The sequence below is a fragment of the Pan paniscus genome, chromosome 9, assembly GCF_029289425.2.
Source record: "Pan paniscus chromosome 9, NHGRI_mPanPan1-v2.0_pri, whole genome shotgun sequence".
In the NCBI taxonomy this organism is placed as follows: domain Eukaryota; kingdom Metazoa; phylum Chordata; class Mammalia; order Primates; family Hominidae; genus Pan; species Pan paniscus.
Genome location: NC_073258.2, coordinates 62,897,455 through 62,915,560, shown reverse-complemented (window position 1 = coordinate 62,915,560; position 18,106 = coordinate 62,897,455). Strand labels below are relative to the sequence as shown.

At 60.0% G+C, this 18,106-nt stretch overlaps 1 protein-coding gene across 5 annotated transcripts in view; it reads right to left on the bottom strand.

Annotated features, from left to right (window-relative positions):
- Positions 1-223: 223 nt before the first annotated feature.
- The window catches only part of DAGLA (diacylglycerol lipase alpha), a 67,054-nt gene continuing 49,171 nt past the window's right edge, over positions 224-18,106 (bottom strand). For 4 of the 5 annotated variants that reach the window (XM_034932752.3, XM_034932754.3, XM_034932753.3 and 1 more), the window contains exons 9-20: positions 16,117-16,241; positions 12,556-12,709; positions 11,909-11,992; positions 11,737-11,814; positions 11,203-11,283; positions 10,229-10,371; positions 9,798-9,866; positions 9,346-9,418; positions 7,892-8,088; positions 6,961-7,090; positions 6,204-6,391; positions 224-3,696 (exon numbers count right to left, since the gene is read on the bottom strand). In XM_034932752.3, coding sequence (XP_034788643.1) covers positions 2,739-3,696; positions 6,204-6,391; positions 6,961-7,090; positions 7,892-8,088; positions 9,346-9,418; positions 9,798-9,866; positions 10,229-10,371; positions 11,203-11,283; positions 11,737-11,814; positions 11,909-11,992; positions 12,556-12,709; positions 16,117-16,241 — 2,280 coding nt within the window. In that variant the 3' untranslated portion in view covers positions 224-2,738. The remainder of the gene's footprint in view (positions 3,697-6,203; positions 6,392-6,960; positions 7,091-7,891; positions 8,089-9,345; positions 9,419-9,797; positions 9,867-10,228; positions 10,372-11,202; positions 11,284-11,736; positions 11,815-11,908; positions 11,993-12,555; positions 12,710-16,116; positions 16,242-18,106) is intronic. The other variant, XM_034932755.3, reaches the window with a different exon arrangement.

Genomic DNA, 18,106 nt, shown 5'->3' with positions numbered 1-18,106 from the left:
GGCTGGACCTGAACCACCCAAACACACCCTGCGTCTTGTGGGTGAAACGGGCTCTGGTCCGAAGGAATCTGTTTCCCCCTTAGGCTTTCTGTTCCATCCAGGGAACAGTGGCAGAGGCCCCCCCAGCCCCCGGCCCCATGCCAACCCCCTGCTCTGCTGCAACCTCGACATCAAATTTCTACCCAGTCCCCACCTGATGCAAAGACATTCGAGGCAGCCAGCGTGCTTCTACATCCAGTTTATACACAGCTCTATACAATATACAGAAACCTTTATATACAGATATATTTATAGAATAAGCTATATTAATTTGTCTCTCCTTTTTACAGCAATATTAGTTTGGATCTTTCATACATTAAGTACAAAAAAAGTCTGGGGAGAATGGCACGTAAGAGAGTGCGTGAGGGTCTGTGGGGCCCAGCTGCTCGCTACTGATTGCATATGGAGTCGCCCAGGCCCCTGGGAGGACAGGCCCGCGCACTTGTGCTGCAGGTCTGGGGATGGAGTGGGGGTCGGTCTGAGCCGAACGGGGCTGAGGGGGGTGGCTCAGACCCCCCAGTGTGGTATGGGGTGGAGGAGGGAGACGTGCAGCAGGCCCATCCTTCAGGGGCGAGGTGGGTAGGAGCCAGGTTAGGAGTGGGCTGCCCCTGGGTGCCCAGGATTGAGCCCAAGCCTGCCCCAGCCCCAAGCCTGAAACATGGTGTGGCTGCAGCCTTGGGGGTGGGGGGTCTGTCCCTGATGGCTCAGTCCTGGGGTGGACGACATGCCCACATTAGAGGTCCCAGGACCCACCCTGGCAGAGGAGGAATTAAAAGGCCAGACATCAAGTCTCTCCCTGTGACTGGCCGCGGTGCTTGTCAGATCTTTCCTCTGAGAGTCTGTCTTGTTTTCTAAACTCTAAGAGCCACTGATTTTGTCTTGCTTCTGTGCTGGGCTGAAGCTCTGTATGCCTCAGCAGGGCCAGGGTGTCCTTGAGTCTGGTGAAGGCGGGAGTTACAGAGGATGAGGGGAGGCCCAGCTCCCTCTGTCAGGGTGGGCAGGGGCTCCCAGGACAGCCATCCAGGCCAGTCCCAGCTGTGTGGGGAGCCGGGGGCCAGAATTCAGGCCCCCACGTACCAGTGATCATGAGAGGGGGGTCTCTTGGTCGGGGGAGCCTAGGCCACCCAGGGAGGCTGCGGGTGGAGCCAGAATGGGAGGGACCATGCCGCCGCAGAATGAAGGCACGAGCAGGCGGTCAGCCGTGCAGTCAGCGCCTCGGTACACACCAGTTTTCCAAAACAGGGGTCACAGCAGCAGGCGTGATGGGAACAGATGGTGCCTAAAGCTGAGCTTGTCCCTGCGACCCTGCCTCAAAGGCCCCATCATGCTCCCCTACCGTTTTCTTGGCAGGCTGGGAGGGGCAGCAGGCAGGCAGGGCAGGTAGGGTGGGCAGCCCCAGAGGCCCCTTCCTCAGGAACGGTGCACACTCATGCACATGCACACGTGCCAACACTAGCATGCACACCCTCCCACCCCACTTCTGGGGGAACTCCGGGTCGCTATCTCCCTAACTGCTTCCCAAACCCAGCAGGGGAGGAAGCCCTATGGGGACCTCAGGCTAAACCGGGACTGCTCCCAGCCCCAGGCCCCTCCCTGGGCAGTGGACAGAGGTCTCCAGCCAAGGCCCACCATACCCCACTCTTGGCCCCACCTCCTACCAACAGGACATTGGGGGTGGGAGGGAGGAAGGCCTGCTCCCAGGAGGGTGCCCAGGCCAGCAAGGAGGAAAAGCTGAGGGGAACAGGGGTGTGTTGGTTCCAGATCCCAGGGCCCAGAGCTGCCTAGGCGTGGTGGGGGTGACACCAAGGGGTGAGGTGGGGCCCTCAGAGGAAGGGGGCTCTCAGTGCCTTCCTTCCGCCCAGGGCACTGACTCTGCAGCTGGGGTGGTCACAGCAGTGCCCACCACCCTTTGGGTGGTGAGGATCCTTGGGGGTAGAAGGTAAGCCAGGAAGTAGCCAGCAGGCAGGGCAGGCCTGGGTGCCCAGGACCCATGGGCAGAGGAGGCAGCATGAGAGGCACAAGGCAGAGAAGGGGCGGCCCTGACCCCACCCTCCTCTGGCCCCTCCAGGCCCCTGGCTGCCTTGGGCCCTGCTCAGAGGACGGCTACTGAACACATGATTGGGCGGGGGGCTTGCAAGCCCAGAACACATCCTGAGCCAAGCCCAGCAGCTTCTGTAAACATGTACAGCACTGCAGGCCACCTCGGCAGGGGCACCCCAGGGGGCCGGCCAGCAGGCACCAGATCTGGGGGGTGGCCAGGACAATGCCGGCCTGGACCACAGATGAGAATACATGTGTCGGGGGGCACTGCTCTCCACCTGGCCCCTGGGAGAGCAGCCAGCAGGCAGTGATGGGAGGCAGCTTGCCCATGGCCTGTCCTGGAGCAGGGGGTGCCAGAATGCCCCCATGGAGGGCAGTCAGGCTGAGTGTGGCCCACCCAGCAGGCTGCCCAGGCTCCTCCCCACTCCACACCCTTCCCCATCTTTCCCCATCTGTGGGGCCAGATCCCAGCCACCTTGGCTCTGGGGGTCCTAAGCTGAGGTAGGGATGCGGACCCCCAGCTCAGCAGCGATGCCTGTGCCTGAGGCTAAACTGCCCCTGGGGGTCTGTCCTTAAAGCTGCCCGGCAGGGGGCAGGCACCAGGTGCCCACAGGGCCACCTGCTCCTGCCTGGGCCCAGCTGGCCACGCAACTGGGGTGCTAGCGTGCTGAGATGACCAGCTCATCTTGCTTGGCGGGGCTGGCTCCGTGGCCAGTGGGGGTAGAAGTCCGGATCTTGTCAGCCGCCAGGCATTCCTGGCTACTGAGGCCCGTGGGCGTCAGGTCCATGAGCTCACCCGAGGAGCTGAGCGGGAAGGAGGGCGAGAGTGAGATGCCCGAGGAGGGGTCGGCTGAGCCGGCAAAGAGCCGTGGGGGCTTGGGCACCAGGTTGGGCTCGAACTGGGCACGGAGCAGGATCTCTTGCTGGCTGGGGGACTTGGGGCCCTCGGCGTAGTCACTGGTGGGGCTCTCGGGCACCACCATGCAGTAGAGGTCTTGGAAGGAGCTGCTCTTGCTGTCCAGGTTGAAGAGGCTGTCGATGAACTCGGCGAATTCCAGCACCTGAGGACTGGGCGAGTCCCCCAGGCGCCCATTGTGCAGCGCCAGCTCCCCGCGGGAGGCCAGCCCGCCACCCCCACCGCCAACCTCTTCCTCCTCGTCATTGGCCGCAGCACTGGGGGGCCGCTCAGGAGTGACGCCGCCGCTGCCCAGGGCCGCCTCCAGGGGCTGTGTGTCCTGTGAGTGCTTGGACAGGCTGTCGGCCGCCAGCAGCTCAGTGCGCGAGCTCAGGGACGGGTTTTCCTCGGGGATGGCAGGGTCAATGTAGAAGAGGTGGCCTTCATCACGCTCCAGCACAGCGTGGAGGCTGGGGGAGCCCCGGATGCTGCGGAAGCCTGAGGAGCGGCGCGAGTCGAAGCTGTACAGGGACTCAGTGTCCGAGAGGCTCTCCATGGTGGCCAGTGGTGCCCGCCGGGCCTGCAGCTCCGCCGCCAGCCGCTCCTGGGTGGACAGCAGCAGCAGCTCCACCGGGTCCTGGCGGGCCGCCGCCGCAACCACTGGCGACAGCAGCCGCCCCTCCGAGAAGCCCTCCAGGCTCATCTCAGACTGGGACTTGCTCCTGCAGAGGGAGAGGAGAGCAGGGGGTATAAGACTCAGAAGGGAGAGGGAACTGAACCCCAGCTCCCTGGCTAAAAGGAACTTGCAGGGAATAAAGGGTACAGTTCATTTAGCAGTTGTTGATGGTTTGCAGCAGGGAATGCTTATTTTCTTTTTTTTTTTTTTTTTGAGACGGAGTCTCGCTCTGTCGCCCAGGCTGGAGTGCAGTGGCACGATCTTGGCTCACTGCAAGCTCCGCCCTGGGTTCACGCCATTCTCCTGCCTCAGCCTCCCGAGTAGCTGGGACTACAGGTGCCCGCCACCATGCCTGGCTAATTTTTTGTATTTTTTAGTAGAGATGGGGTTTCACCATGTTAGCCAGGATGGTCTCAATCTCCTGACCTGGTGATCCGCCTGCCTCGGCCTCCCAAAGTGCTGGGATTACAGGTGTGAGCCACCGCACCCAGCATCTGCTTATTTTTTTTTATTTTTATTTTTGAGATGGAGTCTTGCTGTCCCTCAGGCTGGAGTGCAATGGTGCGATCTCGGCTCACTGCAACCTCTGCCTCCCAGGCAGGTTCAAGTGATTCTCCTGTCTCAGCCTCCTGAGTAGATGGGATCACAGGCATGCGCCACCACGTTGGGATCACAGGCATGCGCCACCACGTCCGGCTAATTTTTATACTTTTAGTAGAGACAGGGGTTTCACCATATTGGTCAGGCTGGTCTCAAACTCCTGACCTCAGGCGATCCACCCACCTTGGCCTCCCAAAGTGCTGGGATTACAGGTGTGAGCCACCGCGCCCAGCCAGGAATGATTATTTTTTAAAAACAACTCACAAGAACCCAAGATAGAAGACAAAAGAGTTGATGCTGGGTTGAGCCGCGGGGTCCCTGAGGGGCTAAGGCCCTGCTGGCAGCACTAGGACTTCAGGAGTGCTGCTGGGGTTCTCTGCACCAGAACCCCTGTCATTGTACCAATGTGAGAATGAGGCTCTGAGAGACTGGCTGCCCCAGATCACTCATGAGCCTGCCCCAGGTCACTCATGAGGCCACAGTGGAATGAGAGAGACAGAGGGAGGGAAGGAGGAAGGGAGGGAGGGAGGGAGGGACAGAGGGCAGCAGGGAGACAGGGAAGGGAGAGAGCCCTGCACATAGCTGCCCAACTGGTTCCACCCCAATCTCAGAGCCAGCAACCCTGGGTGCCACTCCCAGGGATCTCATCACTTCCTTCCTCATCCGGGTCTCCTCCTGTCTCCCATGGGCCGCAGCCCTCTGCTGGGTGGGGAGCCTAGTGCCCCTGGCTCCGCAGACCAGCCTGCAGGGAATGAGTGACAGGGCAGGGAGTGGGTGGCTTGCAGCAGTCACCGCAGCCGGAAATGGACACTGGCTACTTCATCTGGTTGTGCAGCTGCCACAGGAAATGCACAAATGGCAGGGAGAGACGTCCAGGTGTCCCTACCAAGGGCCAGGAAGCAGCCTCTTGACCAGATCTGTGACCAAGCACACAGGGCCTGTGTGGGAAGGTCCTAGAAAGGCAGGACAATCCTCCCCTGGAAGGACTACCACTTAAGAGCCTCGCACCCCTCAAAGAGTGTGTGAATAGCAAGGGCACTGTGGCCCGCATGTGCGTGCCCCTGTGAGCATGTGTGCACGCCTCTGTTCATGTGTATGAGTGTGTAGACCAGATGTCTGTGTATGTCAGCTGGCTTGTGTGTCTGGGTCTGTGCACAGGTGTATTCATGCATTTCCATGAGCAGCTGCCTGTCCACATGTGTCCTTGTATATGTGTCTCCACCTTTGTCTTGGTGTGTGTCTTGTACATGTGCATGTCTGTAGGGGGTGACCTGTGTACTTATAACTAATAATTGTGTGCACATGTATGTGTGTAAGCTTCAATACAAATATGTAAGTAAATGGGTGTCCATCTGTTTGGGTCTAAGTGTGTAAGAGTGAATCTGTGCAGGCCGGCCATGGTGGTTCACCCCTATAATCCCAGCACTTTGGGAGGCTGAGGCGGGCAGATCACCTGAGGTCAGGAGTTCAAGACCAGCCTGGCCAACATGGTGAAATCCCATCTCTACTAAAAATACAAAAATTAGCTGGGCACGGTGGCAGGCGCCTGTAATCCCAGCTACTTGGGAGGCTGAGGCAGGATAATCGCTTGAACCTGGGAGGTGGAGGTTGCAGTGAGCCAAGGTCGCGCCATTGCACTCCGGCCTGGGGGAAAAGAGCGAGACTTCATCTCAAAAAAAAAAAAAAAAAAAAAAAGAGTGAATCTGTGCTTTTGTGGCCCAGGGTTTGTGGGTCTGTGTGCCTCCCCTGGCTCATGTAGGATTCAGGGACAGCAGGCTGTGGGACAGCTGGAGCACAGCAAGAGAGCCCTAGAGCACAGAGGGTGAGTTTGACCCCTTCTGTGCACGTGTGCAGAGCTGAGCCCAGTGCATGCACAAAATGCATGTGCACACAAGTCTATGTGCTCTGAACCACACTCACCCTGGGGTGGGGCTGGGAGTGGCCAAGGCTCACCTGACGCTGCTGTTGCGGTGGTCTGCAGTCGGCAGCTCCAGGGCAAGGCCAGTGGGCATGGGCGGCCCCGTGGGGAGTGGCTGCTGCTGGAAGATGAGCTCAGGAGTCAGGTCCACCTCGGTAGGGCTCACCATGACCTTGGCTGCAGAGAGCAGAGCGGTCTTCCCCTTGTTGTAGTTCTCCAGCACCTGAGGACAGGACAGAGGAGGCTGGGGGGGGTGGAGGGACATCAGGCCCCATCGTGGGGCCGATGTGGAGCCAGGGCCCAGGCCTCTCAGGCCAAGCAAAGCCTCATGGAGTCACTTGGGTCCCACTCTCCTCCTCCTGAGGTCACCACTCCCCAAGGCCTGAGACTTGCCCATCTGGTCACGACTCGCCCCACAGCCCGGCGAGTGCTCCTGCCCTGCCGGCCTTCAGCCTTTCCACAGCCAGGGGATGGCTGTGGCTGTCGCTGCTTGCCCATTCATCTGTTAAGGGCCAGGTGGCCTTCCGGGCCTCTGAGCTGAGCCTGCCTCAGGGACAGGCCCCTGGGAGTCTCCTTATCTCCTCCCCACCATGGGGCAATGTGGTGATGTGGACAGAGCCAGGGGTGTGAGGTTGAAGTATTTGAGTGGGGCTTTCTGGCCCAGCTACCTACTTCTCTGAGCCCCAGCACCCTTGTCTGTAAAATCGGGCAGTGATCTGATGGTGCTTACGGGGTTCTGATGGGGTGACAGTGCCTTATTCCCTGGTGATACCCTGCCGGGAGCTGCCTCACCTTGTTGAGCCCCTCCATGACCACATAGGGCAGGTGCTCATGCAGCATGGCTGGCGAGATGATCACCTCATTGAAGGCCTTGTTGTCTCCCCAGATGGCAAAGTACGTGGGCTCCTCCTGCTCACAGCAGCTGAGAGGGACATGGACAGAGGGGAGTTAAGGGTGGGGTGGTGGCCTGGCCCTCGGTGCCAGGGCCTCCTGGCTCTGTTCTCTGCCCTGCTCAGCAGAGCTGGCATGGTTTGGAGGCCCCTGGCCTGCCTGGCAGCAGGGCTCTGTTCCCTGGCCTGGCTCCTGCCCTGCCCTCAGCCTGGGAAAGGCTGACCTCGAGCCTCAGCCATGGTCCCTCCACAGCCTTCGACCTGCTTTTGGCCTGGGCCACACCTGCTCCACCTGCTGCACGGCCCAGCTCACCAGCTGTGTCAGGGGAGGAAGCCGACCCTGGAGGGAGGAGCCAGGGCCCAGCCGTCTGAAGGAGCACAGTGGGAAAGATCTACCCACTTGCCTGCTCCTATTCTCTCTCCTGGCGCAGCCCCCACCTTGCTCACAGCTGTCTTCGAGGAATTCCCTTGGTGAAACCAAGTGACAACTGAGGTGTGAGCTGGCCAGGGCCTGAGGGGTGAGCCCTCCAGGGCACCTACTTTTAAATGGACCACGAGTTGGGAGAGCTGCCCTGGGGGACACCAGGGAAGGGCTGACACTGGAGGCAAAGCCAGACTATGGAGAGAGACGCCTGGAGTCCTGCTCAGGGCTGGCCTTTTGTTCCATTTCCAGAGCCCAATGCTGGGGAAACCCGTCCATGGAGGCCCTGGGCCATCTTCTCCCAGCCTCCACCCCCAGCCCCGAGCGGTGATTGAGCCAAGGCCGGCCCTGCTCTCCACTGCCCCTGCCCTGGCCACTACCCCCTGCAGCAGCAGACCCTGGCAGAACCTACCAGCACTGCTCTGCAGGGTGGTTGTGGACCACGTGGATGATGCGGCCGGGCGGGTAGAGTGGAGTGCTGGCTGAGAGGGCTATAGTTAGGTCGCTGGGGTGGGTCCAGAGCCGCGTGCTGGCCAGGGTGGTCACCTCTACCTCCTCAGGCAGCTCCGACTTGGGGATGCATTTGGTGGCCCCCACGATGATCCGCCACTGCGCGGGGTGGAGTGGGAGAGATGGGGACAGAGCTAAGTGGCACTGGCTGGGGGGCAGGGGCAGGGGGACCGAGAAGGGGGGCTCAGCAGGTGAGAGGTGGGCAGTAAGATGGCAAAGGGGCAGGGGAAGGGCAGTGGCCAGAGCATTAAAGGTCGGTGCCCATCTGAAGAGGCAGTGGCTGAGGTGCACGGTGGCCAGACGGCCAATAAGGTGCCAAGGACAGATGACATGGAATTGTTGAATTTCAGGGCTGGCAAGGGGCTGGAAGCCCAGCCAACCCCTTATCTAGTAGATGGGGAGACAGGCCTAGTGAGGGGAAGGGACTTATTCTGGATCACTCCACAAGTCCGAGGCCAAACACACCCTGGAGTTGAGTCCAGCTGGACCTGCCAGGCCTGGCCTGACAAAAGCCCAGGACTAATCTGGTGGGAGCAGTTCCACCTCCCCAGAACCAGGCTCCTCCAGGCAGGCAAAGTCCCACAAAGCTTTGCTGCCCTGCTCACCGCCTGGCACCTAGTACCTGGCCCAGGGCCCTGCCTGCCACAGGGTCTAGGGCACCAAAGCTGGGAACGGTCCAGATGGGGCTGAGATGGTGAATGGGCTGAGGGCCCGCCCGGGGCAGGGGGCGGGGGGCAGGGGGCGAGGAGGGGTGACCACACAGAGGACCCTCTCCTCCTGCGCTGGCCTGCCTCAGTGTGCCTGGCCACCATGTCCCCACCCCCACCTGGCCAACCTGTCTGCCAGTGTCCTCCAGAGACCTGATGCGGATTAGGAAGGGCTGACCCTCTCCTCTTGGTCACAGCAGAAAATCAGAACAAACTGTACCCAAATCCTCTCCACAGGTCATTCCCAGCCCTCCCTGAGCCTAGGGAATCTCAGAGGCTTCGGCAGAGGCCTTTCCTCACCGCTCAAAGTCTCCAGATCGCTTTCTCCTGACTGTGGGCAGCTCCCAGCTCTGTGTGATGGGAGCCTCTCGGTTCCTGTCCTGATTCTGTTCTAACTTTTTATGTGAGCAAATGCAAGTCCCTCCCACTCTGGGTCTCAGTTTCCCCATCTGCACAATGACAGGGGATGGATGGGTTGAGCTTGGGGATGCTGAGGGTCTGACTTCCTGAAGTTCCCACAACACCAGCCACACCCTGCCCTGGCCTTCCATGGCAGGGCCTCTTGTGCTTTGTCCCAAGAAACCGGTGGGGGTCAAGGGCAGGGACAGATGAGGCTGCACAGAGGCAGGGTGCCCAGGTGGGGGCTCACTTTGGGCTTGGTGCTTCGCTGCAGGACATCCAGGAGCTGTCTGCGGAAGCCTTCCAGCTGGGAGAGGCCAATCCTGGGGAGGGAACGAGACAGGGCCGTCAGCCAGGCCTGGTCAGCGGCTATGAGAGGTATGGGGCCAGGGGCGGAGGGGCAGGCACACGCCTAGCCCCTGGAACAAGAAGACACGTCAGCCAGGGTCACGGGGTGGAGAGGTGTCCACAGAGCAGCTCCCCAGAGCAGAGGCGAGGAGTGAGAGGACAGGCAGGGCGGGCGCCAGCACGTGCGTTCACCTGGGCTTCTCACCACTGGGCAACTAAGGGTGGGGAGGGGCGTGGGGTCCCTTGAGAGACAGGAATCGGAGTGAGAGAGATGCGGGGGCTGGGGGTGGGGAGAGGCCTGGAGGAGGGAGGAACAGCCTGGCAAGGGACCATGGAGCGGGGCCAAGGACTCACCTGGGGACGAGGTCTTTGCCCAGAACCACAGCAGTCACGAACTCCTTGGAATACTCCATCGCATCCTCACTGCAAGGGAAGCCGAAGCAGAAGCTAAGGCCAAGGGGGCGGGGTGGTGGTGTTCCGGAATCGGGGGGCCCAGCCACAAGCAAGCCCTGCTCCTGCACTCCTGGGATGCCTCCCGGGGAGCTGGCTGGTGGCAGGCTGGGTTGCCTGCTCCCTGCTCTGTCTTTCCCACTGGTAAGGCCTTGCTAGGTAGATCCTGGGGGGCGCATGGCATTTCAGAGCCCCCACCCTCCACCCTCCAGGCCACTGCCAGACCTCCATGTGACCAGAAGTCAGACTCCCAGTCCAGCCCCTAGCACCAGCCAACCCTCAGCCTCCACTGGTCCCAACTGCCCCAGCCAACTCTGAGGCCCCAGATGGCTCACCTCAGCAGGCCCCCTGGCGGGGAGTAGGCAAAGCACTTGAGGGTCGGATACTGTGGGCGCAGAAGGAAGGAGAGGATGGCAGCAGTGCCCGCGCCCAGGGAGTGGCCCACCACAATCAGGCCGTAGTGTTTGGTTCCGCGGCCCTGGAGACCGAGAGAAGCCTGAGAGCCCTGCCCCAATGCCTGCCAAGTGACTGTCTTAGTCGACCCAAGGGAGGCAGAGGGTCTTCCCATCTTCCCAGAGTCCTGGGATCTTGTCTGTGCTGTGTGAATGCTGGGGCACAGAGAACCAAGCTAGGGCCCCACAGAGCGACTGCTTAGGCAGACTGTTCTAATAAACTCTTATTTACGCTTCCAAACCTTGCTCAGAGGTTATGTCCTTGGGGAATCCCTTCTGATTTTCCAGGAGTGGCTCACTCCCTCTACTCATTGCATCTCTACCTGGGATGGAGCTTTTTATCACTATAAACATGTGGTTACCTGACCCCATCTCTCTACCCTCACTACTAGACTGAAGTCTCCTGAGGCCAGAGCCTGCTTTGCTTTGGAAAGGGCAGCTGGTGGCACCTCAGGAGCTACCTGCACAGACCGTGGCCAGTGGGCAGGACTCAGTTCCCCCCTAGGTAGAGCAGCACCCCTTCTCTCTGCTCTGTATCTTGAGCCTCTCCATGTTTCCTTCTGACAAACGGTTCTGCAGCTATGAGGCTTAAAAGCCGTCTGCCCTGAATCATCTTTGTGCCTCTAGTGTCTGGCATGAATCAGGTGCCCAATGACTGTAGGTGGGGCGGAGAAGGATGCCCACAGGACCTGGCACAAAAGAGGAGGGGTTGGGAGCCAGGCTCGAAGAGGTTGCAGGAGCCTGGCTTGTGTGGGAGGTGTGAGGCTCCATCACCCATCCATCCTCTCCTCTCTGTGCTGCGTTGGAGGAGGGGGACCCAGGTGTGAAAAGGCTTGGTGCCATGGAAAATGCCTCACCAGGTCTCGCCCAAAGGCCTGGGACAGGACCATCTCCTGCTCCAGTTTCTTCTTGATGTACTCAGCTGAGAGGACCATTCCCTGGGTGGGCAGGAACAGAAGCAGGTGTTGGTGGGAGGCCTCCCAGTGACCAGCAAACCCACAGTGACCTGCAGCTCAGGAACCCTGCCTCATCCATTTTTCCCTTTGGGCCTCGTGACAACCCAGCTGTGGGGGCTGGCAGACACGCTGATCCTGTCACTTCCATTTCACAGGTGGGAACTGAGGCTCAGAGGGGCAGTGTGGCTAATGAAGCTGGTATGATCTCTCCGCAGCTGCCTCTCAGGTTCTTCCATGGTCAGGCTCTGGGCAGTGCAGGGCAGTGGGGTCGCAGCAGTGGGCCGCAATGGGCCTTCCAGACTAATTCATGCCTCTCTGACCAATCTCTTCCAGTGAGCCCAGCAAGCAGGGAGGAACCCCCAACCATACACGCCTCTGCACACTGGCAGGGCAGGAAAGAAGCCCAGGGGCCCTGGGGTCCATGACATGGGTTACCTTGTGGCCCAGCCAGGTGCCATGGTGCCCCTCAACGGGGAGGCGCTCAGCATCACCCGTCAGGTCAGTCAGGGCATCCTTGGGGAGAGAGGAGACAGGTGAAGGGTGGGCTAAAGTGGACAGGAAGAGGGAGGCAGGCACCCCCGGGGGCTGGGAGCCATGGGCAGCGTACCTTGGGGGACAGGGTCCCCCGGATACTGATCACCACTTTCTTCTTGTCATGGTCCACCGCCACGTAGAAGGGCGTTTCATAGACCTAGGAGGCGGGCAGCTCGTGAGCCTGAGCGGCCCTGGTGGGGCCACACTCAGGGAAAGTGACCTAGGCAGGTCTCCTTCCTGGCCAGGAACTCTGGCTCCACCAGCCACGGGGCCTCTGCCGCCAGAAAGGCTGACGGGCTCCCAGGGTCACTGGGGATCTCCTCCCGATCCCAGCCACAGGCCTGCCCTGCCCTCCCCGCTCCTTGCTGGCTCTGGCAGCCCTGAGTGCCACCACTTGCCCCTGAGTCCAGGTGATGGCTGCCCCTCCCTGCTTCTGCCCTCAATTCCTTTCCCCAAAGGGCTAGGGCTCGGCAACCCAAACACTGGGTGTGGGGTTGATGTCTGCTTTCCCAGCCCCAGAGGTGGTACAGGCAAGCCAGGGTCTGGGGAAGAGAAGGGGGCCACCTCTGGTCTGCCCAGCTAGGGATGCCTGGAAGCTGCAGCCAGCCAGCACCAGCCAAGCAAGGGCTCCTGCCGGCCTGGAAGGATAGCCTCGGCACCCTAGGCCCTCAGCTGGCTGTCAGTTGCCTGACACCAGGCCCCAGCCCTGCCCGGCCTCACCGCATCATGGCAGGAGGTATAGACGATGTCCACCGCAGTCATGTTCTCGTCCAGGAAGTGGCGCCGGATGGCAATGGCATTACAGCCACAGCAGTTGTCTTCCTCGATGGTGACTCCAGGGGCGAACCGCGGCCTCGCAGGACACAGGCAACACCTAGGGTGGGGTGACAAGAGAGTTCAGGGCCAGGGAGTCCCCGAGGGAACAAATGTCTCCTGCCACTGTCCCTGGAACCAGTTCCAGTTGGGCATTCAGCCCTACTGCCTCTACCAAATTGCCCTTGCTAAGTCCTAGTGACCCCCACATCACCAAATCCACTGGCCACTCTTAGCCTTCCTCTTAACTGAGCTCTTGGCAGCACCTGACCCTGTGGGCCCTTCCCTCTCCCCACCTGGCTGGGGCCCCCTCCTCTCTGGGATCTCCCCTCCGGGCAGGGCCTACTCAGCGATGCACCCAACACTGAAGCCCTGGGGTCCCTCTGGGGGCACTGGCTCCTCCATGCACTCATGCAGTCTTGTGTTTTAGACACCAAATGCATGCTCAGGAATCCACCCCAGGCCTGCCCCAACACCCAGATGCTTCCATCCAATGGCCTAGCCAGCACCTCTCTCGGACACCTGACACCCTGCCAGCTCTCAAACCCCTTCCCTGCTTGTGTACCCCAACCCCCCTGAGGTCTTCCCAAGGCCCCTCGGTGGCTTGGCCTCTGGCTTGCAACTGTCTGTGGCTCCTCAGCCCTCATCCCCACGGCCATGCCACTCGGTCAGTACACGTGCTTGGCTTCCCTTCAGACTCAGAGCTGGACTCCAGGCGCTCCCTCACCTCCCCTACCCCTGCCCTGGCAGCTCTGCCTGGGACTGTCATGGTGGCCTCGACTGGCCTCCTTGCACTTGCCCCTACGCTCTCAGCTCAGCAACAGAGTGGCCCTTTTAAGATAAGTTGAGCCACATCAGTTTCTTTTTAAGACCCTACAGCAACGCCCTGTCTACCCCACCTGGCTCTGGTCTCTCTGACCTGCTGCCAGCGTGTTCAGCAGCACCTGAGACAGCGTGGCCTGGCCCTTGCTCCTCTGGGCCTCTGTTCAAACGTCCTGTCACAGTGAGGTCTCTCTTGCCACCTCATCTAACAGCCAGGGCTCCCCAGGCCCCCAGCACTCCCCATCCCAGGCACCTGGCTTTATGTGGGTCCAAAGTGCCCATCCGCTCCACCATGTGCCCTATTTGCCTTGTCTATGCGCTGTCCGCCTCCTCGCTGGGCAGTGAGCACCACAGAGAGGTCCACAGCTGTATCCCCAGCACCCAAACAGGGCCAGGTACACAGTAGCCTCCCCACAGAAATGAATGAGGCAGCCTGGGAGCTGGGCACCCAGCTAGGTGCAGCTGCACCTCAGGCCACCAGAGGGAGCCAGCATCCAACTGCTAAGGCACCAGACGCTGGAGCCCACGTGACTGGGCCTGCCAGCTGTCACGGGATGACAGCTGAGATTTTATTAAGAAGCTTGGATTCTGGTGATGCTAGGAGGTTTGTCTTCACTCAGAGCATCACCTGAGTGACTATTACACACTTTCCAATGGGGAGAGACTTTGCTGAGAAAGCCACAGTGCTTGCTGGGGGGACAAAGCCGATGTACAATGGGAGAGCATGGTCCCCCACACTGCAGGTCAAGTGGTGATGGGCCAGGGTCTAGGGGCTGAGCTCCTGTGCTCGGCAGCTGTTCCCTCTCCAACCTCAGCTGAGCATGAGGCTGTAACAGTGTGGCCTTTGGAGACTGGAGGCTTGAGTTTGAACCCTTGCTGTATCACTTCCTGACCGCAAGGGCCTGGAGGTCACTCAGCCATTCTAAGCCTCAGTTTCCTCTTCTGTAAGAGCAGGTGGTGACAGCTACTTCACAAGGCTGGTGTGAGATCAAGGGTCCAAGATGTAGAAATGGTCTGGCCTATAATAGGTTCTTAATAACGAGTGGCTCCTCGCTTCTCCGGTGACAGGGCTGCCTCTGAGTCAGTGATCTGTGGGCCAGGAGGACCAGTCAGGGGAGCAGGGCCAGCACCCCGGATGGGAGGGCCCTGGGGCTCATCCAGGGCAGGGCTAGGGCCAAGCCAGAAGCAGGCCTGGCTCGCTGTGCTCTGCATGGGCTGAGAACTGCTGCCGGGGGAGAGGCCTGGGCCCGAGGCAGATGGGCAGCCCTTCTCCCTCTGGCCAGGCTGTTATGGACAGGCTGGGGCACTGGACTCTGGCCTCCTCCCAACACCCTGGGCTGCAGGCCTGCCTCTCTCTGCCCCACAGGCACCTGGTTCTTCCAGGCAGGGGCCTGGCTGGGCCCTCATGAGGTCTAGGGACTCTGCTCTCTCTGCAACACTAAGGCACCTAATGCAAATGCCAGCACCCCTCCTGTCTGCAGAGCACCAGAGAGCCCTGCCTGCCAGTGACACCCTGGGTTCTGAAACACCCTATGGGCAGGCAGGACAGATACCACCTGTTACAGTTTAGGAAACAAAGGCTCTAAGAGCTGTCCCCACACCACCAGTGAGTAATGGAGCCTGGTGCTCATTTTGAAGAGTTCTCTGCCACGGCTGGGACTCCCAGGGATGCAGGCAAGAATGCCAGGCACATGCAGCTGACAAAGATGGGAAGAGGGCATGAGGTGCTCTAGTCCTCTCTGATCAGTCGCTGGAGGGATGGTGAGAATAAGGTCCCGAGAGCCACCCAGCTTTCTGAGGACAGGGAGGGCGCTGCAGAGTGGGTGTGGCTGCTGTGGGTCCCAAGGGCAGGGGTGTCAAGGAAAGAAGCTGCTGCCCAGCATGCCAGCCTTTCCAGAACGGGAGCCCAGGGAACTGTCCTCCTTCTGCCTGGCATGAGCTGAGGGCGGAGACACCCAGGACAGGGAGGGGTTCCTCCTGGAGCAGGCGCCCTTCTCTGGCCCACTTAGGAGAGCAGAGTCCACCCAGCCCCCAAGCGGTGGGCTGAGAGCAGAGCTAGGCTGCAGGCCAGGTCTGGGGCTAAGGCCTTTCCTAGATCCTACGAAGAAGGTTGGAGCCTTAACTAACAGGCCTTCTTGGTGCCTTTTCAAAGACCTCTATGGATTGGGCCTCCCTACTAGGAAAGTCCTTTCTTCTAGAAAGGCAGAGCACATGAGGGGAGCTGAGAGAAGGGAAGATGTGGGCAGAAGGGAATGGCTGAGGGGGCAGAGAGAGAACGCCAGAAGGGGAGGGGAGGCAGCAGTGTGGGTGTTATGCAATATCTCATCTAGCCCTCTCCAAAAAATTCCACGAGGTATGTATCAACATCTCCACTTCGCAGATAAAGAAACCGAGGCTCAGAGAGGTGGACCCACTTGCCCCAGGCTGCAAGTGACAACATCTGGATTCGAACCCATAACTGTGTGACTCCGAAGCCTACAACTTCACTGCTCAGGGATAACACAGAACTAGAAAGGTTGAGGCCCAGAGAAGGTGTAGAAAAGAAGCCATTCAGGGCAAAGCAGTAGGCGCAGCCCGATAGCCCTTCCTCACACACCACCTGGGAGGAGAGGTGCAATCGCTGGGGGATGGGACAGGGGTACTCACGAGCAGGACCGAGCCAGTTGGCAGAGGCCGCAGGCGGGCTTCCGCATCAGGTACATGGGCCACCCGTAGGCAGCCAGGGCAAAGAGCATGTAGTAGCAGACCTCTTTGTAGCGGAGCATCTCTTGCTAGAAGAGAGGAGGCAGAGGGTGGTCACCTCCTGCCCTTCCTGCCTACAGCCTCAGGGCCCAGCAGTTCCCCAGGGTGGGAGCCTGCGGACCCAACCCCTGGCAGGGAGGGGTTGCTGGTCCCCTGTTGAGGTGTGGGGCCCAGGCCTTGGAGGAAGGACACTCCTCCAGGTGATAATTGCATTTCCCTAATTATCTCCATGCAACCAGGACACGAATCCTCAGAGACCTGTCCTGTTGCTCCAGTCTCAGAATTAATGATTTGGGGACAGAAAATCACTTGGTCCATTTCCTTGCCTGTTTCCCAGAGAAGGGAAGAGTTGAGGGACGTGAGTAGTAATCCCCCCACCTCAGCAATCAGCCCTGAGAAGGGCCCTTGATGCTGGGAAAATGTAGCCCTGAGAGGCCCCAGCCCTCCAGCTGAGCGGGGTGTGTGGGCCTAGGGCAACAGGGCAGCCACGCTAGGCCAGGAGACCAATCACCAAATCTCTGGCCCTTGGGTTCTTTGACTGCAAATATTGGGAGCCTTCAACTTGACTCAGCCAGCTGCAGGCTCCCAGGGTTCCGGGCAGGGGCCGCGTTGGTGGGAGACTGGGATCTCTTGGGAGAAAGGCACCAGTTTGAAAGCCAGTGTGTCTGAGGCCCAGCGGCCACTGTTGATGCTGAGGAGGTTATTGGCTGCTGGGGTGGAGGGAGGAAGAGGCAGGGGTGCCCCAGCAAAGTGTCTGCCAGCTTCCAGTCTTTCCCGAGTGCCCCAGGCACCGGGAGAGGGAATTAGTCACCTTGTAAAAGTTAAGGAGGGTGGTTAGTCACCTTGTGAAGTGAAATAGGTGGCACCTTGATCAGGGCCCGGAGGGGTGGAAACATCCCTGGCCAGCTCAGCTGCTCTTCAGGAACGAGAGTGGAGAGGTAATTATCCTCTCCCTGTCAGAAGCTCCCTGCAGCCCTGGGGGTGGGGTGGGCCCTGGCAGCCTCTGCCAGGTGGCAGGTGTGACCCTGGCACCTCGATGGGAGTCACTTGATGGGAGTCACAGCTGCCTGCCCTCCCCGCTCCCTGTGAGGAGTGGGAGGGAGAAGGTGGTGAGAACAGCCAGGGCAGAGCCTGGCAAGCAGAAATGGGCTGGTTTGGGGCACTTACTATGGATGTGGCTATTTTTAGAGAGGATACAAATGCCTGCTTTAGTGGGGAGTAGGGACAGGCAGGGAGGACTGAGGCTTTTCTAGAGGACTGAGTGTTGGTTTTTTTTTTTCTTCTTTTTAAGGGACAGTGCAGCTGGAGTGCAGTGGCAATCATAGCTCACTGCAGCCCTGATCTCCTGGGCTCAAGCAATCCTCCTACCTCAGCCTCCCAAGTAGCTGGGGTCACAGGCATGTGCCACCATGCTTGGCTATTTTTTTTTTTTTTTTTTTGTAGAGACAAGGTCTCACTATGTTGCCCAGGCTGGTCTCAAACTCCTGGCCTCAAGCAATCCTCCCACCTCGGCCTCCCAAAGTGCTGGGATTGCAGGCACAAGGCAGCACACGTGGCCTAAAGGACTGAGATTTCTAAGAGACAGAATCCTTTCCATCAGCATCCTGGCGGGCACTGAGGCTTCCTGGCACTGTGATGGGAATGGCTCGTGTCCTCTCAGCACAGCTCTGGTAGAAGGTGTGCCTAGTGTCATTTCACAGATTCAGGATCCAGCTCAGAGGGGATGAGGGGCCTGCTGGAGGTCGCAGCGACAGGCATCAGAGCAGATGCACGCTCCAGCCATTTGCTTCCTGAGGCAGGGCCTGTTTCTCCCGGCTGCCAGCTGTGGTTTCAGCCTGGGCTGTACTGGGCCCTGGGCTGTACTGGGCCCTGGGCTGTGTGCTGGGCCCTGGGC